The sequence below is a fragment of the Molossus molossus genome, unplaced genomic scaffold (assembly GCF_014108415.1).
Source record: "Molossus molossus isolate mMolMol1 unplaced genomic scaffold, mMolMol1.p scaffold_m16_p_12, whole genome shotgun sequence".
In the NCBI taxonomy this organism is placed as follows: Eukaryota; Metazoa; Chordata; class Mammalia; order Chiroptera; family Molossidae; genus Molossus; species Molossus molossus.
In genome coordinates this window covers 45,696,779-45,721,917 of record NW_023425347.1, presented here as the reverse complement: position 1 = coordinate 45,721,917, position 25,139 = coordinate 45,696,779, and the positions used below count along the sequence as shown (strand labels likewise).

General features: G+C 37.6%; 1 protein-coding gene across 1 annotated transcript in view; it reads left to right on the top strand.

Annotated features, from left to right (window-relative positions):
- The window catches only part of ST6GALNAC3 (ST6 N-acetylgalactosaminide alpha-2,6-sialyltransferase 3), a 280,101-nt gene that overhangs the window by 70,385 nt on the left and 184,577 nt on the right, over positions 1 to 25,139 (top strand). The window contains exon 3 of the mRNA XM_036256782.1: positions 20,452 to 20,861. Coding sequence (XP_036112675.1) covers positions 20,452 to 20,861 — 410 coding nt within the window. The remainder of the gene's footprint in view (positions 1 to 20,451; positions 20,862 to 25,139) is intronic.

Here is a 25,139-nt window from a genome sequence, read left to right as displayed (position 1 = left end):
AAAAAAAAATCTGTAAAACTTGGAACCCAGAAAAGATGGAATTCATAGCACTTATGTAGCCTAACTTCATAGGCTTATTGCCTAATTATTTATTAAAATTCCTTAATTTTGCCCTGGCCAGTTTGGCTCACTGGTTGGAGCGTGGGCCCGTGGACCAGAGAGGCCCGGGTTCGTTTCCCGCTAAGGGCATGTACCTTGGTTGCGGTTTGTTCCCGGCCCCAGTTGGGGTTGTATGGGTGGCAACCACTCAATGTGTCTCTCTCATATTGATGTTTCTCTCTCATCCTCCCTCTCTCCCTCCCGCTCTATCTCAAGATAAATGCAAAAATGTCCTCGGGTGAAGATTTAAAAAAAAAAAAAAAAAGAAAATTCCTTGATTTCTTTTAAACTTAAGTCTCTCAGTGTCAGCAATGTTGATATTTTGAGCTGGATAATTCTTTGCTGTGGGGGACTTTGCTGTTCACTGAAGGATTTTTAGCAACATCCTTGGCTCCTACCCACTAGATGCCAGTAATACCCCCTCAACGGTAACAACCAGAAATGTCTCAAGACATTGCAAAATGTCCCCAGGGGATTCCCAGTTGAGAACCACTATTTCAGATGTAGGTACTTGGACAAATGATGATATAAATCAACACATTAAATGTAGTGTTTTTGTTGTTGTTTTGTTTTTTTAAGAAATGCTTTTAAATACTGGATTTCTTCATCTTATCTCATTATTTCCAATAGCATTCAAATTCAAAAGCTGTTGCCCAGTGTGAGCAAAGTCTGAATAGATAGAAAGTAAACATCTTCCTTTTTATTAGATAAGATGTCCAGCAATGAAAATCGCTAGATTTAAAGAGCTTGTTAAGATGTACTATGTCAGATGAAAAGTGCTATTTTAATAACTCATTGTTATTCTTACCACGGGCCTTTCAATTTAGAAAAATGGATAATTAGCATTTTGGCTTATCACTTTCTCTCCGTGAATACGAATAATTTGATAGACAGACAACCAAGAGAGACTTCATTAAATAATGGGTCTAATCAGTCGTGGACTAGAGTAAATTAGAGTTTAGATTTCGGGCTTGAGAGTTGGATCTCAGGGTTTGGTGGCCATGTCATCCATTTAGCCAGGATATTTTTGTTGATGAACTAAAGTTGCAGAAAAAAAAAACAGAGCATGGGTCAACAGGCTAGAAATAAAAGTCCAAACTCAGCTTAAACTGCATTTAACTTACAGCTGGATAATTGCAAGAATAGTTTCAAAGCATAACTACAAGTCCTGTGGTGTTTATACTCAGCAGCTTCAATTTCCAGATAATGGCCCATTATTCATGTGGAAGTGTTAGAAACTTTTCCAGGGAAAAAATACCAGCCTGGAACCATTCCCCTTTGTGTGCTTTCTACATTCAATGGCCCTCTGTGGTTATCCATACTAGGCATAAAACCTTACTAGTTTTCCAAAAAGGACTACCAAAAGCACTTTCTTTTTTTGAGAACAGTCTTCCCCTAATACCCAGCCAGGAAATCTGTTTTGGAATTCATTTTCTTTTTCAGAAATTTTAGTGTAATCTAAGAAATAACGCCCATTGCTGTGTTTGATTTCCCGCGGTCTTCCTGTCACTCGGAGGGGACAGATAACCATCGGAGGCATTTTCCTGGCCTTAGTTGTTTTTCCGAAGCTTGCCATGCAGTCTTAAGAAATGATCACAACTGTTACTGAGACTTCCTCTGTGGGGCAGTGGGAGAATTTAGATCTGAGAAACTAGTCTCATCATGAGACGGAGGAGTGATTTTAGTCACAGTTCATACTCTACATTCATGATCCAACCTACACAGAAGCCTTCGCTCTGTGTATCCTTAAAGCTGCATCTGACATTTTACCTCCTGATGTTTGCTAAGTAGCATTTTTCTACGAAGCCAACTTGTGTGTGGGGAAAAAAAAATGAAGGTAACAAATGTTTGGTGCTTCTGAAACATATTTAACTTTATTACCATTATCTTCTAAGAAAAATAACAAACAGCTAAAGCCAAAACAGAATGATTTTTCAAGTCCTGAAAGGAATCCTCACGTGCCACAATGCAGGAAATAAGAAGGTCTTATTTCCCTTCCTAAAATGTGGGTGTGAGTGCTTTCAGTTATCAATCACATCATCTGTTATTGACACATCTCTACTAACCCCTAAGAAGGGTGGATCCTGGTAACTAGGCTCTTTAGGGGGCTGAGAGAGTGATAGTTGTACAGATACAAGCTTGTAGAAACCAGGAAAAATAGACCGCTTTGTAAAGAAATGGGGAGAAATGATGCGTCTAGGGTATGCCATTGGGAAGAAATGAAGGTCCAGAATGGGAGAGCCCTCCTTCATGTCCCAAGCCATCTTCTGCTAAATTGACATTGCCTATTGACATAAAGCATTGACAACGCTTTGTGGAAATAGCTTTTCTTTTGTGAGGAAGGAGGAATAGTGTTTCATTTTACTCACATTTGCCACGGAGCAAAGACAGAGCTCGCTCCCGGGAAACTGATACATGCACAGCAGAAGTTAAGAGAATAAAGAGTCAGGAAGTCAGGAAATCTATGCGAAGCACAGTGAGAACGTGGCAGAGGGGGATCAGGGTGCAAGACCGATGACAAAGCCAGTGTTCTTTGTGTCCTACTGTGCCGCCAGAACTTGGTTTTGTTATCATCTTCTCAGAACACCTTAAGTTCTTTCAAATGAGATGGAAGTGGACTATGATGAAATGGTGAAGGTTGCTGGTATTGAAATTGTAATTTCAATGATAACTGTATAATTCCATTTAATTCTATATTTTTATATACAAAGTTTGTATTTTAAACTTTCAGTGACCTGGTGTTAATAGCTTTTATTTTAAATTATGTATTCATTGCTTAACGTGGTTTATGCTTTTGGCAGCAAAATGATATAGAAATGATGTGGCCACGGTAGACTAAACTCCTGGTCTCCTCTCACAAGAAGTAAATATTTAGTTGGAACGAGTCCTGCTTTTTGAAGTGTTACCTATACTTTGCCTAAAATTAGCACTTGTTGTTTATAGCAGTTACACACACACACGAAGCGTTTTCATAAAAAAATTAGAACTAGGGAAATTATTTAGCTTTCCACAGCTCCCTCTCACTGCTTTACCCCCAGATGGATTATATGGCACCAAAGGTTATTTATTCTTATGGCCAGGCCAGTCAACACTGTATTCATACATAATTCATTAGCTTGTTAATTGGGCCCTATGTTTCAGATACATGGCGATAGATCTAAGCTCAGGTGTGAGGCAGGAAAACTGTGATGACATCTGTGCCTCAGCTGTAGCACGCGGCCAGGACTCGTGCGGGGTTCAGACTTCCTTCCAGGGGTGGGGAACCTTTCTTCTGCCAAGGGCCCTTTGGATATTTATAACATCATTCTTGGGCCATACAGAATTATCAACTCAAAAATTAGCCTGCTATATTTGATCAGGCTCATTGGGTGAGGTGTGTGAGCTGGTATTGATTTCCTGGGCCTTACATGGCCTGAGGGCTGGACGTTCCCCACCCCTGTAAAAACTCATTCTTTTCCTGGCCTGTCAGTAATCCTAGCTTGTAAAGGAAACAAAAGTAATGATTGGTTCCATTTTGGATTGGCTATGCTTTAACGTTTTATGGCAATTGATCTGGTTTGATTTAAGAGCCTTTTTTTTTTTTCAGCTTTAAAATATGTAAAGTTGCTACAATATTCAGTACTTGAGAGATGTCCAAATTGCTCTTGATCAAAATGATCCCGTGGAGAGTTCTAAAGTCCAGTTAAATAGACTTTGAAGTAGACACTAAAAAAATCTGAAATCTGCTGTTAAAACCATGACCAAAATGCACTGTGGTTTTTAATAAAGCTTTTGGTTCATTCATGTTGTGAATCGTTACTTATTCACTATTGTTTTTTGGTCTTCTGAGGCCTGAGTGGAGTCTTCAGGGTGTCTAGTTTCAGCAATCTTGGGAACTGGAAGGCTGGTGATTTTTAGTTTTAGCTAATTGCTATGCTTTCCATGGTCATAGGGACTGAGCATTTTAGAGAGCTACTTCATTAAAGCATTAAAATACTGTGAGCTTAGTAATTTCATTTACGGGGTCAATAACCCATGATATCTAAAAGAAGATTTAAAATAGTTTAAAAATAATTATTCAAACAAGAAAGAAATTTCAAACTATAATTACCATAGCAGGAAAGGAAAGAGAGACTCCAAAGCAAGTATGAATGTTACTGCATCTTAGTATTGAATTCATATAATTTAAAAGGATTAGCTTGTCCAGTAGTAGATCTCAAGATCTTAGACGTTAAATAAACTTCAGCAAGCATCTAGTCAAGATGTAGAAATTCAAGCATTTTTTTTTTTTCTTAAGAACCACTTATAATTTAATACCTGGATTGACATTGTATTGTGGTTAATTCTTATATGAGGCACTTAACTTTTCTTAAAGCATTAATACATTTCTTGTTTAGTTTTTTTCCTTAGGTATTTTGCTTGCTATTGTATGTTAGATTTCTTTCTATTGTAGATTCATTTTTTGCTGAGGTACTGTTGGTAATGTTGTATATCCACATTGTAGCTGACTACCATTTTTAAATTCTTCTATTAGTTCTAATAGTTTTCTATGGTTTGTTATGTTTGCAAGGAAGAATATCATATTATCTGCAAATAATGGCTTTTTTTTGTGTTCTAGTATTAATATCTCACCCATGCCACATCTGGGCTTCCATCTACCTTGAGTAGCACTTAATGAACAATGGTCAAATGATAATAGAATCAGTGGCAACTCACATCTCATTCCCAGCCCTAACAAGACTATATCTAGTGCACCGTTTTCCAAACGATGTTTCCAGGCTATTATTTCATAAGATAGTAAACTGTTTCCTACCACCAAAAAATGACAGTGAGGTTTCCAAGTAATTTTCTGGAACTGTGAATAAAATAAAATGAGACAGACTTAAGTGAATACTGTTTATAGTCTTAGTAATTAATATTCATTGGCAATCCCCAAGAGGTGAAGAATGTGACATTTCCCAACATATTTGTCCATAGGACACTGTTTTTAAAGAAGACTTAACTACCATTTTACAACATAATATGTCAGTACCACTCTGGTAGGGCACTGGTAACTGTGATGTTAGTTTTGATTTCAGAATGATAGTTCTTATCATATTAAGAAATTGTCCTGTATGTATATTCAAGTATGCAGGATAATACTATAGTTTTTCGAAGAGTTAGTGTAAAGTTTACACTCCTACCAGTTATTGCATGAGACTTCCAGTTACTGTACATTCTTTTTAGCACTTGGTATTATCATACATTTTAATTTCAAGCAATCTGGTCCATGTACAATAGTATCTCATTGCTTTACTTTGCATTTTTCTGATTACCAATGATAAGCATCTTTTCTGATGCTTATTTGCCATTTGAATTTCTTCTTTTATGTAATGACAATCTTTTACCCACCTTTCTATTGCTTTGACTGGCTGCTGTCTTTTATTCTCAATTTGTAAGGATTTATTATATATTTTATATATTAACTCTTTCTAACACACACAAACACACACACACACACACACACACACCCCTCCCCTACAGAGAGGGAGGAAGAAATCTATAGGTCAATTTGAGGATAATTTACATCTTTATATCATTAAGTTTTCTACTCTGTGAACATGTTATGCTCTATGTTTATGCAGTTTTAAAAAATGTTTACCAATACAATTTTGTTATTTTCTTCACAGAGGCCTTGCACATATAAGATATATTCCTATGTATTTTATATTGTGATGCAGTTATAAATGATATATTTAAATTTTTATTGTTGCTGATATATGAAAATACAAATGATTTGCATTCTGATTTGTATCTAGTAATCCTACTAACTCTAATGAAAATTACAACAAATGATATGTGAATTATATATTGTATACTGTCATATCATCTGCAAATGATTAGATTTCTGTTTCTTCTTTTACTACCCTTAGAGCTTTCATTCCCCAAAACAATCTATCCCCTACCCTTCACCCCCACCCCACCCCCCACCTGCCTTAATGCACTGGCTAGGTCCTAGGGTCTCGATGCATTGCATGACAATGGTGGTAGTGAAAATCATTGTCTAACTCCCAACTTCAAAGCTACAGTTTCCAACATTTTACTATTAAGTGTGAAGTACTACAATGTTTGATATACAAGTTTTGCTTTGTAGAAACATTTTATTAGATTGAGGATACTCCTTGTTATTGTCCCTTAACTAAGAGTTTTTAATCAGTAGTTGATACTGAATTATATAAATTTTTTTCTGCACCTACAGAGATGTTTATATTTTACTCTTAAAACGATCATATGATTTTATTGTTAATGTTGCAAATTACATTAATTTTTTTCTCCCCAACTTTTAAATTTTTTAAAATTATATTTATCTCTCTGCCCGGTTTGGTTCAGGGGTTGGAGCACTGGCCTACGGTCCAGAGATACCGGGGTTCGGTTCTCACTCAGGGCACGTACCTCGGTTGCAGTTTGTCCCCTGCCCTGGTTGGTCATGTGGGTGGCAGCCACTTGATGTGTCCCTTTCACGTCAATGTTTCTCTCTCTCTCTCTCTCTCTTCCTCTCTCTCCCTCCCACTCTATCTGAACAAAAAATGGAAAAATGTCCGTGGGTGAGGATAAAAAAATCAAAATAAAATTACATTTATCAGGATGACATTGGTGAATACAACTATGTAGGTTTCAAGTGTATAATTCTATGATGCCTCTGTACATTGTATTGTGTGTTTGCCACACAAAGGCAAATCTTCTTGCATCATCATATATTTTACCCCCTTTACCCTTTACTACCCAACTTTTTAATTTTGAAAAATTTCATGAGTTCCAAAGTCATTGAACATGATTTTTACGGGCAGTAACAGCCACAGACAAATAATAAGTATTTATTTCTATTTCAGTACTTGGCAGACATTTTCTTGAAAATGAATGAAGTGAACCTGTCACTTAAAGAAAATAACATCTTATTTTACTAGTGACAAAAATTGAACTTTTGAGTCAAAATTTGCATATATTTGACAGACTCGTATTTGTCACCATCAGCTTTCCAGTTCCCCCAAACTTGCAGGCTTTTCTGATGAGATCAATAGCAATATCAATGAATGTGTTTAAAATATATAATGGAAACTTTCAACATTTTGAATATCTGCATAACGCATTGGACTAATGTTTTTCAAATGACCAAAGTATGATGTTACAAAACCTTATATGAGTTAAAGACCTATGCAGAGTACAAGATAGAACAATGGATTTGAATATAACAGAAGAAAATTTTATTGATATGGCTTCAGATTTCATATTGTAAATAAAATTTTAAAAATCGCCACATGCGCCCTGGCCGGTTTGGCTCAGCGGTTGAAGCGTCGGCCTGCGATCCTGAGAGACCCGGGTTCGGTTCCCGCTAAGGGCACGTACCTCGGTTGCAGTTTGTCCCCGGCCCTGGTTGGTCGTGTGGGTGGCAGCCACTCGATGTGTCCCTTTCACATCGATGTTTCCCTCTCTGTCTCTTCCTCTCTCTCCCTCCCACTCTGTCTGTACAAAAAATGAAAAAAAAAAAAAAAAATCGCCACATGTTGCCCAGCCGGTGTGGCTCAGTGGTTGAGCGTTGACCCCATGCACCAAGAGGTCGCCGGTTTGATTCCTGGTCAGGGCACATGCCCAGGTTGTGGGCCAGATCCCCTTTTGGGGGACATGCAGGAGACAGCCAATCAATGATATCTCTCATCAATGTTTCTATCTCTCCCTCTCTCTCTCAAATCAATAAAGAAAAAAAAAAAAATAAAGAAATTGCCACATGTCAAATTTTGGTATAGATCCAAAGAAAAATATACATAATTATCTTCCTTTTCCCACTACATCGTGGTGTGAGGCTGGGTTGTTTTCATCTCCTTCAATCAAAACAACCTGTTGCTAGGGAGTGAAAGCAGAAACAGATACAAGAATTTAACATTAAACGGGCACATTATTTTCATTTGAATTAATGAATATTTCTAAAGTTTCTCATTTTCAAGTTCTAATATGATAAATATTGATACATATTCAACTCACATAAACAAAACATTGTTGGAGTTCGCAATAATTTTAAGAGTATAAATGGGACCTGAAACCAAAAGTTTGAGAATTTGGCACATTTACCCTCTTTCCATGACAACGCAAGAAACATAAAATGTTTTCTCTCTATTTGCCCTCTCCCAAGTTACATTGACCCTTGAACACTGTAGGGGTCAGGGACCCCCCCCCCCCCCCCACTGTCTGACATCCACCTATAACTTAAGTTGGCCCTCGGCATATGGCAATTCCCAACCACCGATGAAAATACTGTTCGGATCAATGGCTGGTTGAATCTGTGGATGCGAAACCTGCAGATACAAAGTGCCAACTGTATGTTTATTGTAAAAAATCCACTCATAAGTGGGCCTGCACAGTTCAAACCCGTGTTGTTTGAGGGTCAGCTGTATATTTTATGGTAATTTTTTAATTCTATAATTTCCTCTTTGTTTTTGTTTAGATGTGGATTTGTTTTTATTTATTTTGCCTGTGAGTCATCAGCTGAGCCTTTTGAGTTTATGAATTCTCATAGATTCTCGAAAATTCTCAGCTATTGTCTTCTGTCCACTTTATGTCTCCCAGCCTCTGGTATTTCACATACATTTATTTTAGGCTTTCTTGTTGTATTCCCTCTGTCTCTGACTCTACTTTGTAAGAAATTTTATGTTTCATTCTGAACAGTTGCTTTTATCTTCTAGTTCACTAATCCTCTTTAACTTTGTCTAAATTGCTGTTAAATATGTTCATTGATTTCTTCATTTCATGTATTGTATCTATCATTTCTGGAGTTTCTAAGTGGTTCTTTTGTACATACCGTTACTTTTTATAGTTTTCATTTCCCTGTCAACATTTCAATGGGTTTTTATCTCCTTGAACACAGTTAGCGTGGTTTTGGTCCGTGCCCTGTAATTCCATGTGTTGTTTTCTCTAATGGTCTTTCATCCCTTCATATGTCTGGGTTTTTGGATTGCGTGTATACCTTGAGGCCTAAGATGATTTTATCTTCCTCCAGAGAAAATTTCTCTTTGCTTTCTGCAGGTGTCTAAGGCCATTAGAAGTTCAGGACTAAATAATGCAATTTTCAAAATTGAGGTTTTCAGAGGCATCCTTTTGACATGTAAGAGGGTAATAGATTTTACAAACTGGTTTATTCCAGACATACTTTTAGAGACACTTTGAGAGTCCTAGGCCAAGGTAGATGTGGATCTATCCCTGTGGGCTCTACATTCTGATTTCTGTTCTCCCAGCCAGCAGAGCTGCCCCAGCTCCTCTCGGTGTTGGTGTACCTCCGAGTTCCAGACTTCTCCAGGCTGGCTATTCCTCGCCATCGTGTTAGGTCTTGGATGGTCTTAAAGAAATGGTTTATATATATTTTTAAGCTCTTTTACGTTATCTTCCATGGAAAGGTAGGTCAGAATTTTTTAAGTTAACATATTGAAGCAGACATTTTCATGCCAATACTTTTCAGCGAAAGTGAATTTGAACATCCTCTGTGTTTTGGTTTTGCATTTTCAAGCTAGAAGAAATGACTTATATGACAGCTTCTTTTCTGAAGCCTGTTCCAGTTGGAATCAGAGACCCTTAATTCAAAGCTTTTATAAGCCACTTTTTTTTCTCCTTATTATGAAGATAAGCATAGTCTCAGGACATGCAATGCAAACATATGTCTCCCAGTCTCCAGTGAATGGACAGAACCCCATTAAAATATTCATGCTCCCCTATCTCTCTCTTTTGCTCATTGTGCCATCATTTCCTTTCACTTTCAGCTTGTTGTCTGTGTTACTGGGGCCCATGATATTTCTCCGCTTTGAACTTTCTGTATACCACTTGCCACAATCTCCAGTCCTTCATCAAGCTGGCTAACTTCTTTCTGCAGTACTGCTTTGGTGCTCCTGAACCGTACTAGAAAGAATGCATAAACCTGCATAAATCTATAATTTCTAAATTCCAGCTGTGGCACATCTGGAACTCCTTTTTATTGTTGCTCAAAATACTCTCTTTCTCAAAAGTCAATCTCTCTCCTGAAGTTTGTTAACCTTACCTCTAAGTATCCCATCTCTCAATTAGCCCTTACGGCTGTAGGGAAATGCAAGGAAATCTGGAGTGAACTTTAATTGCAGTTCTCTCTTGTAAAGTCATGTATTTCTCCTCTGAGTCTTAATTCTCTTTTACTGTCTCATAGAAAGACCTGTCTCTACCTTTTCAAAGGCTACCTATCTAACTATATTCTTATATTATCGACTTCCTCCTTCTCTGGGTTCTTACTCCATTAGTGGGACATTCTCTTGTATTTGAAATCACTCCAATTCCACCAACCCCTTCCTCTCAAACTTCCTGCCTAAAAATTAAACAAGATAAAAAAACTGTATCGAATGAATGTCAACAAATGTTCAACTCACCACAACCTTTACATGCTGGCAGACGATTAAGAGCATTTATAAGGCAATGCGATTTTCCTTGCTCTCAAAGCAAATCCTAGTCAGAACATGAAGATCTCTAATGCTATGTAATTAACAATAACTTTGTGGGAAAGAAAAGTTCTCATGCTTGGTTCTACATGCAAACTTCCACTATCATCTCCATTTGCTCTTCATAACCTCTGACCTCTAAGGTTAATTTTACGTTGTTGGGGAGAGGGAATTCCCTTCCTACTCTTCTTGAGTTCCTGTGGCTGGGCTGCTGATAAAACTGGCACAAGGCAGAATAACAGTAGGAAAAATCAAGTTTTATTATGTATACACAGGAAAATTAAAAGAATAATTCTCTCTGAGAGAAGTGGAACAGGCCATTTATGTATCTTTTAAATAAAGAAACAATAAATTTGTGGAAATTTGCCGAGTCAAAGGAACGTAGCTTTTGGGGTACATAGAAATTTAAGTACAATGTAGGCTTAGGGCAGTAAATGTGTAAGATTAACAAGTGTTTGTTTATATAGGCTTCTCAGCTCTGCATTCCCAGTATCTGGGATGAAGCTCTTGCTGCCTTAGTCTGGCTGACTGATTGTTCCTTAGCCTTTCTGTAGCAGGGAAGGCCCCTTTCACCTGCAGATTTCGTTTCTGCATTTAGAGAGACAGAGAAGCCTGGCAGAGCTCCTCCCACTCCTGCTGCTTCTCAAGTGAATGGAATTAGAAATAATCAGTATGCCACTGTGAAATTTGGGGGGTAGGGCAACCTACCCTGGGCCCCAACAGTGTGTAAGTACAGCTCACCAATGCAGTAGTATTTGAGGGGTAACTGGAAAGGTTTGTTACCCCAGCATCTTTCTCACCGGGACCCCAAGGATACAAATTTACCATTTTGTTATTTGTCCCTTTGATTAGGCATTATGAGCTCCTCTTCTAAGACGGTGTTGCTCAGTGCTAGATGCTCATTGAAATCATGTGTGGAACTTTAAAAAATACTTATATCCAGGTGTCTCCCTCATGCATGGTCTGCTTCATTTGATCAGGAGGGTATTCCAGCCATTATAATTTTTAAAAAGTTCTCCCAGTCATTGTAATGTGCAACCAGCTGAGGGGCATGGTAAGATACTAATACCCTAGCACGAATCAGTTTTCTCTCTCGCTTTCTCTGTGTGGCATACCTGGAGGGTGTGTTAGCACTTGGTCCTGAGCTCATCTTCCTGAGAGGAGGGGAAAATTGTCCAGAGGAAAGCCAGTCACTAAATTAGTCAAATTTAATCATAGCCTAATAGTGGTAGTGTAATATGCATGACTTCTGTTATTCTAGTCCATGGGAGAAAACTCTCTCTTGGTTTGGGAAGACTTGTTGTTTTTTTAGCCTTTCAGTCCAGAGAAAGCAAGCTGCTTTTCTGGGCATGCCTACATGATTGTACAGATCCATTTCTCTCAAGGAAATTTCAAATAAAGAGAACACATTATCTATGGTAACTGAGAAACAGCTTTATGTTGCCTGTTTTAGAATTATTTCTTGACATTAACATTTTTATGCATCCCCATATTAAGTTTTATGCTTGGATAGAATGCCACCAGGCAGGAATCAAGGTAAATGCCGTATCCCAAATCCACAGAGAGTCAGAGCCAAACCATGGGTTATCAAATCTGTCTTTTTATGTGCTGTTACTCATAGTGTGTGATTTATACACACTGCTTTTGAAAGTTGCACTGACTGAAAGATGCTGGTTTGTGGAGGGGCAAAGAAGTACATTTACAAGCTGGCTTGGTTGAACTGTGCTGATTTCTCTCTAAAATAGTCTTCACAGTTCTTTGCTCACAGTTAGAGGTCTGCTGAAAGTGACTTCATATAGATGAAAACAGCTTGCTTAATCATTCCTGAAACACGGGGAAAATTAAAATACATTTTTTTTCTTTGTCAAGCAATAAAAACAATGCCAGATTGTTAATGCCTCTTTTGTACCTTTTACTTGAAAGACCTCAAAAGAACATCAAGGAGAATAAAGGCAAAATCTATTCCCCAATGGCGTCATTATACACGTTGAAGCCTCTAAAACTAAAACTCTAAAGACATTCAGAAAGAGTAGAGGAATAAATGACAGCAAACTGAAGAGTGTGTCTCTGGAGCTTTGTTCAACCTGCTTTGTTCAAATCCATCCAAATTGGATGATGAAAAGCAAAGGTCTCATTGGTTTCAACATTAAAGTAGTAAATTAGTGGGTGGCGAGTTGATTGTCCTGCAAAGCATTTCACAGGCCAGGAGGACTCCATCTCCCGTATTTTAAATTATATTCTTACGGTTGAAATGAAAGCAACCGTGAGGGTCATGTAAAACAATGTTTTTAATAATTTAAGCCGGTTCGATTCAAATATGGTTTTTGTCCTGAAATATTTATCGAAGCTCCTGTTTTGATTTGAGATGAGCAAGTTTCATTTCAGACTTCAAGACATCAAATCAAAACTCATTTTCAGTTTGGGGGCTCAAGTAGGGAGACAGACGAGCGTATCCAGTATTGTGTTTCATCCCCAGCTCTTTCTGTTTGCTCCTGGGGTATAGAATTAACAGGTTTAGTTAAATTTGACTTGAGTTTTTGGTGACCTTTTCTAATCCTGCCTGTTTCATAATTTAATGTCCTGACCTTCGTTTTCCATGGAGCTACCTCGGTGACAAAAGCAGAGATTTAATAACTAGCACTGGTTGGCAGGTGACCTTTCGTACATGGCCATTTATTTCTCTTTGCTGGGGAAACCACATTGTTTTGCAAGTTTTAATTCACAGATTTTAATTATTCTATTGTCTATAAGCTTATTCATGGAAGAACAAGTAAAGGTTAAATATTTTATTCTTCCTACTGATTAAAATGTAAAGTGCTTGGCAGTTGTCCCAATATATCATTCAAAAAGGATAGAACAAATTGTTAGGTTCTTTCCCGTGGAAGAGAGAGGAATTTTCAGAGAAGTTGGTAAGGAGCAGGATGAAACAAATAGATAGAAGAGCGAGCTATCTCATCACCTGGATGAAGGTAAGAGTGTGTGTGTGTGTGTGTGTGTGTGTGTGTGTACGCGTGTGTACATTCAGAGCAGAGAAACAGATATTTGTACTAATTTCAAAAGTGACTATGATTCAACAAAAGGTAAAACTTGCCAATCAGAGTAAATGATCTGTTAGTTGAGGTTATCGTCTCATTTTTTTTAATAATACAAAGCTTAATTGGGCATGTCATGATAAATTGGTTTCTAGGGTCTACATAAATAATACTTAAACACAGAAAACTTAAGCTATTAAAATTCCATAAACTCTTAAAAAGCAATAAGAATAGACATCTCGTTCTCATGCCTGCCACCATAGGATCAGAGAATAAAGGACTTTCTTGATTCTCTTGCCCTCACATTCTTCAGCATTTTTGCAAACCATTCATTTTTGGGCCAAATACTCATGCCTACAATAAAATAAAAAGGGAAACCAGCATGGCTGTCAAATGACCTAGGTTATGAGCACAGTATCCCAGCGGGCCAGTGCCCCGGAGTTTTCCTAAGTGTAGAGGGGAGAACGATTCCCGCGTTATAGAGGGACTTGGCGGTCTGAGCTAACTTTCGTTCCCCAGACTAGAAAACAGTCATTGTGGGTTTCTACAGGGAAGGAGGTTTGCATGAAGGAGAAGGTATTTCCTTCAGCAAGGAGACCAGCTTATTGAAACATCATCTGCCATGGCTTTTTTTATTTTTCAGACATGGGCTATAATTATTTAATGCTTCAGAAAGAAACACAACTCACTCTGTTGTGAAGAGAATTTGAAAAGCATATTGAGTACGATGTGAAAGACCATTTTAAAGCTAATTGAACTGGTCATGATTACTTTATCTTAGACTGAAATTTTAGCCATAGTACAGTCTAAAAATATTAAGGAGAAAATGTGGACATAATTTCTTATACCATGATACCATTGCCAGAAAGGATGGGTATATTCCACTCACATGCAAAGCCTAACATTCCTGAGGAGTCTTCCATCACCTTAAAAAACTTTTTTTTTTTTTTTTCTATTCTGGTGACATTCTTGGCCACCATTATGTTTAGAAGTATTGATTTATAATTTAATACAAATAATTTTAACATACTACTTGGTGAGATTTGAGGTTCTTGCTTATATGTATTCTAGGAATAGTGCCAAATCATAATACATATTTTTCTACTGTCTCCCACTTCTTAATGTGATATGAATATATTTCATCAAAGAAAACATGCTCCTCTTTTCAACATGAACAATATCTAGTACCCACTGGACATCATGTTCATCTCAATTTCTTCAACTCTATAATGGGAAATAAAGTCAAACTAACTTTTGAATAATTTATTGTAATTGAGTGGAATAATGTAATGAAGTGCTAGCTAGGCTGACTGGCCCATATGAGGTGTTCAGTCATGTCTATATCAATACATCTGATACACTGTCTTTCTTACACCGCTTCTCCCCTCCCTCCTCCCATGCTCTCCTATGCCCCAGACAGGAATCAAGCCTTTTTTTTTTAAGGAGGAAAATGTCATAATTCATTTTAGCAAAGAAAATACTCTTCAGCCTTTAAAATAGTATATGAATTGAAATAGTTGATGCCATGCTGAGGTTAAATCTCACACTGATTAGAATTCTAAAATTATTTTATCCTTCATAGGATAAGTACTATGAATACTTATGGTACTATGCACAGAATAAGGACTAAGTAAACAATTACTTGGTTGTTTAATAGATGTCATCAGATTCTTAACTTTCCCCAAGCTAAAAGTCTGTAACCAGATAGGCAGGTAAGAGCTAGTATACTTTTACAGAGAGAGGAAATGCCCAAATCAAATATAGTGATGTTACTATGTAAAAAAAAAATCAACATTTTAGACTTGAAATAAAAGGACATGCTTGGCATTTGTAGGCTTTCTTTTACCAGGGACATTTGCTAAGACAGGCTTGGCTGTATATTTGTCGGGATCTCTGTCTATAGATACAACCCAAGCCCAGACAAAGCATTTGGCTTGATGATGTTTTGAGTGTACAAGAGAAAAAGATGAAGAAGTCAAGTTTGTTTGTAATAAAAACAAAAACAAAAAACAAAAAAAGACAGAAATAAGGACAAGTCAACATAAAAGGAGAATTCAAAATAAAGAGAGGGCTTGATAAAGTAGAACCAGATAAATCTTTCCAAAGGTCGGGCCTCAATCTCGAAAGAAACTGCTTACTGAGATAGAACTGAGAGCGTGGAGGCATAAGAAATAAATTTTCAAGCAAGGACCCCATATCAAATAATATAAACGAGTTCAAGAAACAGCAGTGCATTTTAACAAAGAAAGTTGCGATCACAAGATGCAGGGATAAAGCCAATAAAAGGAGCTCAGATAACCAGATAAGAGCAGCTCTAGGGTCAAACCGTCTATTTGTGAGTAGGTCTTTCTTTCTTTTTATCCTTGCTTACTGTAGTCTGAAGGTGCCTTCACGTGTATCAATGAGTCCCTTGGGCCTTAGCAAGCAAGCTCTTTGTGTTACCTGAAGCTTCAATTATGATGAAGAATGTTTCACTCATCTAGCCCTGCACTCCTATCATAATGTAAGGACAGTTCCTGCAATGAGGTGGCAGATAGGGCCGTCACTGGGTGCACATACGTCTCCTGGTACCTCATTCACAAAGTCAGACAGCTAGGCAGGACGGTGACCACGCAGAAGGGACATGTGGATGTTTCCGAAGATGCTAGTTATGGTGACAATACGGCCAAGTGAATATTATGAAATACAGGAGCAATTTAAAAATTATCATCTACCCCCAATGGCATTGTATTTATAGCACTCTGCCCAATTACATATTTGTTACTTAAATAAGAGGCTGTTGTTCTTATTGTTTGCCCTCGAGTTGTTAGTCAGCTGGTGACCTCATAATCTGCACAGCTGCAGCACCCTGATATGTTGTCACGGAACAGATTGTGATGTCTTAATTGATCACTTTCCGGGGTTACAACTGTCAAGTGAAACCCGTATGCTGATTCTTATTAGTTAAATTAAGTCTTGTTATAGAAGAACTAACTAATTCATTCTTGTGACTGGGAAATCCAATGCAAATTGCTGCATTTTGTAGATTAGAACACATCTAAGGCATTTTCTTTACATCTTCCTTTTCTCTGTTTGACTTTTAAAATTTTGTGAAGTCCATATACACCCCCCACCCAAATGTTTTTATTATACAATGAAGCGACTTCTTGGAACAATAAATTGAATGTAACTTCCCCACACCAGATGCATCGTGGTGATAAGTTGGAGTGTGCCATATGACACACACTATGTAAATCAGGCATTGATTTGCATGACTCAGAGTGACTTTGGAGGACTCGGGTGAGTGTAATGAATGTCGGGCCCTACTGCAAATCTCCTGGCAGAAAGAATATTGTGTTCTTCCTATCACTCTAAAAGATTATCGTCACTCCTAGATGCTTGATGAGGGGTCTTCGATCAATGCCTAATCCCAAGAGACACATTGTTATGTCTCCATTTGGCCATTGGTGAAGTCGTCACTATGGCACCAAGCCCCAAACCCCATTTTCAAGTGCCCCAATGTACTCACCTACCTTGAGTAGACCAGACCTATTCTACCTGGTGCCTGGGCCACCTGCTGCCCACCTTAGTTCAGAAATCTAACTGTAGCAGGAATGATGGACAGTCTCTGATACATTTTTAAATACCTCATAAATGGACCCTTGTGGGCTCTACAAGTCAAGTCTTTTTCGAAATTCTTAATTTTGACATCTCAAATAAGTACATGCCTTTGTCTATCTAGTATATTTTATAGGTCTACAATGAAAACTAAATGAAAGAACTGAAGTTAATTTAATGTATAACTGTTAGCACCCAAAAGACAATGGGAAACACAAGTATGTTCATCAAAGCAGATTTTGTACAAAGGAAGAAATGCCAGATAATAACTAAATGTCCAGAAGTACGCAAACGGGTACTTGACGGTATACCCATATAAAGAATACTGCATAGGAATTAAAAATATCTCTAAGGACTGCTTGTTGATGTGGAAAAGCTTAATGACGTAAAGTCAAATAGAAAACCAAAACCAAACTTGCCAAATTATATAAACAGTATTTCTCAACCTGTCTAAAATAATATATCTAGAAGGTGGAAAATCCAACAAAACATTGTAACAATTGTTGAGTAATAGAAATATGAAGATTTTATATTCTTTTATCTGTTCTCTTTTTTCCCCAAGTTTCCACAGCAAGCCCATATTACTTTAATAACTAGGCGAAATTTTGTAAAGCATTTTGAGTAGTTTTGTTATTATAGTTGCTGTAGGAGTGTGTTCAAGGCAACTCCAACCTAGCAGGTCCGGGAATGAGCTCCTCTCTTCCTCCCAGGTCCTGCTCCTCCTGGAGACTTTGCTCATTGAGTTAAAGTCAGCGCCAGGTCTTCCAGGTTCCTAGGCTGAGAATCGGAAGTTGTCCTTCGCTCGTCTTTCTCTCACGTCCTCTGTGCCACCTTCTGGTCAACCCAGTAGGCTCTACTTTCGGAGCATATCCAGAACGTGACGGGCTCTGTAACCCTCCCTGCTACCTGACTTGTTCCAAGCCTCCATCTTTGGCCTCAGTTGTGGCAGTAGCCTGCTCTCTCAAGGTCGGTCCTTGCCTTCTTTTTGTGTCATTTTCCACACAGCAGCCAAGCTGTTAAAATGTCACTCAGATCAGTCATTCCACTGCTCAGAACCCTCCAGTGGCCCCTAGTGAAACCCTGCACAGTGTCTCCCTTATCATCTCTCTGCCCCGGGGTACTCGCTCCCCTCAATGCTCTGCCAGACGACAGTGCTCTCTGACTGTTCCTCTCCTGCCTTGGGGACCTGGCAGTGACTTTTGCATTTGTTCTGCAGGAATACTTTTCTCTCAAATATCCCCATAGCCAGTCCTCTTCATTCGGGTCTTTCCTCACATTTCATTTTTCTTCTGAGGCCTTTACTGATCATTCTACACACACACACACACACACACACACCCCTAGCCCCTTTTGTTGTTTTAATTTTCTCTACTTGGTACTTATCTCCAAGTGGATTTGCTTACGGTCTTTCTACCCCAAGTTGAAAATAAGCTCTATGGGGGCAGGGATATTCGTTTAAAATGTTCACAGTGGAGCCCTGGCCAGTTTTGCTCAGCAGTTAGAGCACTGAGTTAGAGAACCAAAGAGTCACAGGTTCGATTCTGGTCAAGGGCATATACATGGGTTGTGGTTTGGTCCTGGCCCTGGTCGGGGTTGGGGACAACAAATCGATGTGTCTTTATCACATGGATGTTTCTCTCTCTCTCCTCATCCCACTCTATCTGAAGATAAATGAAAAAATATCCTCAGGTGAGGATTAAAAATAAATAAAAGAAAATTTTCACAGTGGAATCCCCAACCCCTAGAGCAGTACCTGACACAGAGGAGTTGCTCAATAATATGTTGGGCCCCAACCATCGATAGGAAAGATGATCTGTTACAGTTGTGTGATAATTATCCTGGTGAGTTTCCTGAAGCACTTTGCCTGTCAATTTACCCACCGAGATTGAACCTTTTAGTATATTGATGCATTCCTTCTAGATTGCTTTTCTCTTTTCATCTAAATTAACAATTCTAGATGAATTGGGAAAGGCCTTTCTTCCCGGATATTAAGTTCAGTATTCAGACTCCTAATAAATTATTTTAATTTAGTTGCTTTCATTACCTAACTTAACCACTATATAGTGAGCTCCTTTAGTATTCCAGGGAATTCCGGAGAGTGGGGTTAAAATGAAGAAGACAAACATTGACTTTGCTCTTTCAGAATTTACTGTCTCCTGGACAGATATAATTAAAAAAGAATTGGAGTGCAACACTAGTACCTCGTGTGAGAGGGGCCACTGACCGGTAGACATAATAGAAAGCCTAGATCAAAGGTCTGATACAAAATGTGGAATCTCATAGAAGGGATATCTACAAAGCGCATTGTTTTGTTTTGTTTTGTCTTGTTTTTGTCACTGCTTTAAAAGATAGGGTGACTTTTCTTCATATGGGAGGGAATTGGCAAAAGGGATATACTTAGCTTTAGAGGATAGAATCAGGGAATAATGGGAAGGGCAGTGGGTTTAGAGTAAGAAGATCTAGACTTGAATTCACCACTGCAATTGGAATTTGTCGGCAGGTCCTAAGAGCTGGTACGTCTCCTCTGTGAGTCTCTGTTAGAAAAAGGGAGGGTGGTGGTTAGAGTAGCCCTAGAGACTGTCTCTGGACGTGCTGTCTCTGTGTTCATAAAAGAAGCCTCTCCACATCCATCCAGAATAAACCTAAACCCAAAGGCCAGCCAACATGGAGATGCAAAGGAAGTTTTTAAGGGTCTCTGTAATATTCTTGCAGCCTGAGACTTGTCTTAAGTAGTTCTGGGTTCTAAAAATATTTTTTAGAAACTTGTCATTTGCTGAATGTTTTCTAGTTCCATCAACTGCTACATAACCACTCATACATATAAGTAAAATATAGAATTGCTGCCTGGATATCTCCATTTTGCCTTCTTTTTAAGCCATTGTCCTTATTATAGAGATAGTTCTGTTCATATTTCCTTATTTCATTTGAAATTATGGTTTTGAAGGAAAAGTCATCATTTAGAGTGGAAAACAAATGACAGTTTTCCCATTTAACTTTAAACCAACACAAAGGGATAGAAATTAAAAGCATTTCTTCATCATCTGTGTTCACTTTTTAAATGAAAGCATACCCTAGCTTGATAACCTGTGGCAGTCATTACCGGACTGGTATATATATATATATATTTCAGAGATATTCCTACATTCAGCAGTTATATGTAATATCTGAATTTTCCGTTTTCCTGGAGAAACTTGTTTGGATAGGTGGACCTTACTAATTCATGTTTCTTCCCTCGTCTTGTTTCTCTTTCTGTTTTTCAGCCTTTGCAACTGGACTGTGACCTTTGTGCCATCGTGTCCAATTCAGGTCAGATGGTTGGCCAGAAGGTGGGGAATGAGATAGATCAGTCCTCCTGCATCTGGAGAATGAACAATGCCCCCACCAAGGGCTACGAAGAAGATGTTGGCCGCATGACAATGATTCGAGTTGTGTCCCATACCAGCGTCCCACTTTTGCTAAAAAACCCCGATTATTTTTTCAAAGAGGCAAACGCTACTATCTATGTGATTTGGGGCCCTTTCCGCAACATGAGGAAAGATGGCAATGGCATCGTTTACAACATGTTGAAAAAGACTGTTGACATCTATCCAAGTGCCCAAATTTATGTCACCACAGAGAAGCGCATGAGTTACTGTGATGGGGTTTTTAAGAAGGAAACAGGGAAAGACAGGTGAGTCCTTTGAAAAGCAGCCTTATTGTCCTTTGTGCTGAATCTTCGCTGAGTCCTTTTGTCAGCTATCAAATGAACAGAATGATTTTTCAAACTGATTGTTATGTGCTTTTGACTATTATGATTACTTGATGAGCCAGCAACCAGGTCCCATTAATTCCACCTACACTACCTTCTGTTCTTTCCATTCTGATTGGCAAAAACACTGGATGCTTTCCCAGGATATCTTTAGATTTGTTCTTATTTAGCTCAATTTGCTATTGATTAAATTGGATCTTAGCCAAGAGTTCCTTAATATTTCAAAAACAGAAATGCTAAGGAACTTTCGGACCTAAACTCCTTTGCAAGTGGTGGTAAAAATGTACCTGAGATCACAAAACAAATAGGCCATTGATTCTCTGATGAGGTTGCATGACTTCTTGCATGCAAATAGACCCGAGGATTGTGAGCACCACGACTTGGTGTCTAACATGTTAAGCAGAATATCATATTGAAATCATGGATTACTTGACATCATTAACAGTGGATTCTTGAAGAGAAATGAGATATAAATACTATTCACTCAATTATTCAAAAATTTATTTGCATATTTTATTGCATTTATTTATTTTGCAGCATTCAATAAACCACCCTTCCCAGTTCCTTTTTTTTGAGGCCTGTTCACTTCATTTTTTTTCCTACTCCTTATTTCTCCTGTTTCTTCTCCATCCCCCTCATTGAGCTCCCACATAATTCTATTGCCTGACTTTTTTTTCCTCTAGAAAGGTAATGAGTATATGGGAGAGAAGCAGAATTATAAATCAAAAGCTATTAGTTCATACATCTAGTTCTAATAAAGCACTGTTGAAGGAAAATACTGAAAGTAATTGCTAAAGGTTTTAATTATCTGTGAATTTTGCTTATTCATGTAATACCATGGTTAAGTTCAGCATTGGCTATAATTCCAATATTAACATTCTGATTCCTCAAAATGTCAAAATGTTTACCTTTTACTCTTCAATATTAGCAAATGTAAACTTCTAACTATATTGGGATATGTACTTGTGTGTGTGTGGGGGGGGACTTTCTGATATCTCTGGGTATAATTTCAATGCTGACAATTACTTTAAAATCTTTTATTGACAATGTAGATGAAGTTAGTGTTTTCTACTTTTGAGTGCCAAAAATATACAGCTTCTAATGAAATGCAAGACAGAAATGGATCTAATACTGTCCCCTTACACTGTTAGACTTACCAAGAAGAATCCCAGGGGTTAGATTTGAATCAGTGTAGTATATGCTGTCCAAAGAGACAGGCAGTAGAGGTAAAAGAAGTAGTATGTGCTTCAAAGAAGTAATCTCATATGTAGCGCCATTCTACATAAATATGACCAGTCTCAAGGGATTTTGGAAATGTTTAGTCTCTCACTAGCCCAGAGCAATGCAATCAATTAGATTTATTAGTTTTTTCTATTAGTCACAGTTAGCGCTCGGGGTATCCCCCAGTTATAGAAGCCGTAGAACCATTTTGCGGTAACACAGAAGAACTTAGCATGTCATATGTTTCTATGTGTGTATATCACACTGGCTTTTGTTGTGAGCTTTCAATAAGATGGCATGTCACAGATGTGTGGATTGTACAACAGGGACTGGGAGAGACTAGCTTTGGGAGATGCATTTTCCTACTGGCTGCGATGAGGAGAGTTGTTGAATATTGGGGGGGGATCTCACCTGGTAAATTGATTTGCGGGTATTATTCAGTTGTTAGAGTTATCAAAATAAATGTAGAGGGGAAAAAAAAGCCAAAATAATTATTTGGTGCTTTCTTGCTGTTTTCTTCACCGAGTCTAATCCTGTCTGGTTGCTTCACCAAGGACTACGACCAGAGCAAAAAAGACAACTACGCTAGTGTTTTCGAAATGAGCAGAATGCCTAGTTTTGGAAAAATCTGATTGGCAAAGGCTGAGCAAAATGACCTGAAAAGCTACTATCTCCATAATTTAAATCTATATCCTAACTTTAGTTGTGAGGATTTATTATCCAAGGATTTTCTATAGTGACCTGATGTTCTTTGCCAAATTTCAAACAAGAATATTTTTAAACCTCTTTATGAAACAAAATGTTAAACTTATAAAATAGAGAGACTAATGGTGTAATGAACCTCTGTATACCCACTGCTCAGATTGAATAACTGTTAACTCCTGGCCAACCCTGTTTCATCCATACTGGTGCACACTTTCCCCTCTCCAACAATTATTTTGAAGCAAATGTCACACATCGTATTATTTCACTTATAAATATTTCACCATGTATTACTAAAGGATAAAGATTCTTAAAAATAAATACAATGCCGTTGTCCTACAGAAGAATCAGCAATATTTCCTTAATAACGTTATATATTAAGTCTGTTTTCTCCAATAATCTCATTAATATTTTTAACAGTTCAGTTAACTCAAATGAACATTAAAGTCCATATATTGTTCAAATCACCACTAGTATAAGGTTTTTACATTGCAATGATTTGATATGTCACTTATATCTCTGTTCATCTTGAGCCTCAAGCCCTCTCTTTCTTATGAAAAAAGGAATAGCCATTTATTCTATAGAATTTTCCTTAGTCTAGATTGTGTATAATATGTCTTTTACACTGATACTTCTATATTAAGGCATTATTAGGTTAAGTTTGTTTTCCAAGACCATTGGACCATTGGTTGGTACTTCTATCAGGAGAAATACTGTCTAGTTTTCTCTTTTTATGTTAGCCATCATTAATGATCATTGTCCAGGTCCAATAATTTATTACAGGTTGCAAAATGGTGATATTTCATAATTTATTTTTCATTTATTTGATGATATGCTTTATAAAGAGGAACTTGCCCTCATTAACTATTTGATTACCATGAGATAGTGCCAATCCTTTTTCTTTATCAATTTTAAGATGTTGGTTCCCTAGCATCATCCAAAAGCCACCAGTAAGTTTATTAGTATTAATATTTACATATTGACATATACTTAAACATATTCGAAATAATTCAATTCATTAAAATTATGTCCTTTTGCTCAGATTATCCTAATTTGGGCTGTGAGAACCTCTTAATTGGTTTTTGTGTCCTTTTGACATGCCTTTAGTAGTCTGGATAGCTTCATTGCTTCCTGGTATTAATAGGATGTTACATGCTCTTCTTGTACATATCCTACTGAAAACCTGGATTCAGACACTTCTATTAGTATTTAAGGGAGCATGATCTTGGTGCTACAGACGCTTATTGATAGTGGGTTGCTCTTTGTTTCTTGGTCGTTTCAATGGACAGAGCTACTATGTAAACAACATGTGTTATATATATATCATTTAAAGATAAAATCATTATTAGTTCAGACTGAAACTTCCTATTCAAATTCAGAGCTACCAGGTTTATTTTACTTCATCAATCTTACATCTGTTTATTTTTTCTGCCATGTTGACAATCATAGGTCTTTGAGACACCAATGTAAATTACTATTCTGCTTTATCCCACAACACACCTACAGCAATTAGAACACCCACACAACCAGCAATATTATTCCTGTAAGCACTTTCAGATTATTTTGCATCAAAGAAGACATTTTAATGGCAAGCTTTCATGTGGGTCCATTCTCATAAAGTGTGTATTGGTTACATCCTAACAAATATTGTAAATATTTTTCTCTTAAGTACATGACAGTAAGTGGTACACATCATTGCAGGCATGAGGAAGTCAGGATATATGGATGTCCATTTAATTTAACATTACATTAACAAGATAGTTGTAAAGCTATTTTGATTTGCTGTGCTTATTGGAACTTTTTAGAAAGTGCTCCTTTTCTTGATCAAGGTTTTAATGGAGAGGTTATGTCACCATTAAGATGCATAATTTATAGAACTAAAAAAAATTGTGTCTTTAGTAGTTAAAGTGGTTCATGATAGGTACATGATTAAAGGGAGTTTCTCAAAGAAAAATTTGCCTTTTAGCTCACTTCTTCATATTGTCAAATCCTTTCTTAAAAACAACAAGCCCCTCCCTCATTTATGGTGATCATTGTTTTTATTTTTGTTTTAAGGGATTCCTCATTGAGAAAATGTGAATTGGCAGAAGAAATATGTATACTGTTAAATTTCTTTGCTTAAAATTGATTTTTAGAGAGAGAGGAAGGGAGAGGGAAAGAGAACAAGAGAGAGAAACATCAATCATCTGCCTCCTGCACACCTCGTACCAGCGATGAAGCCCACATGTGCCCTGAGCTGGAATCGAACCAGCAACCTTTCAGTACAAGGGATGATGC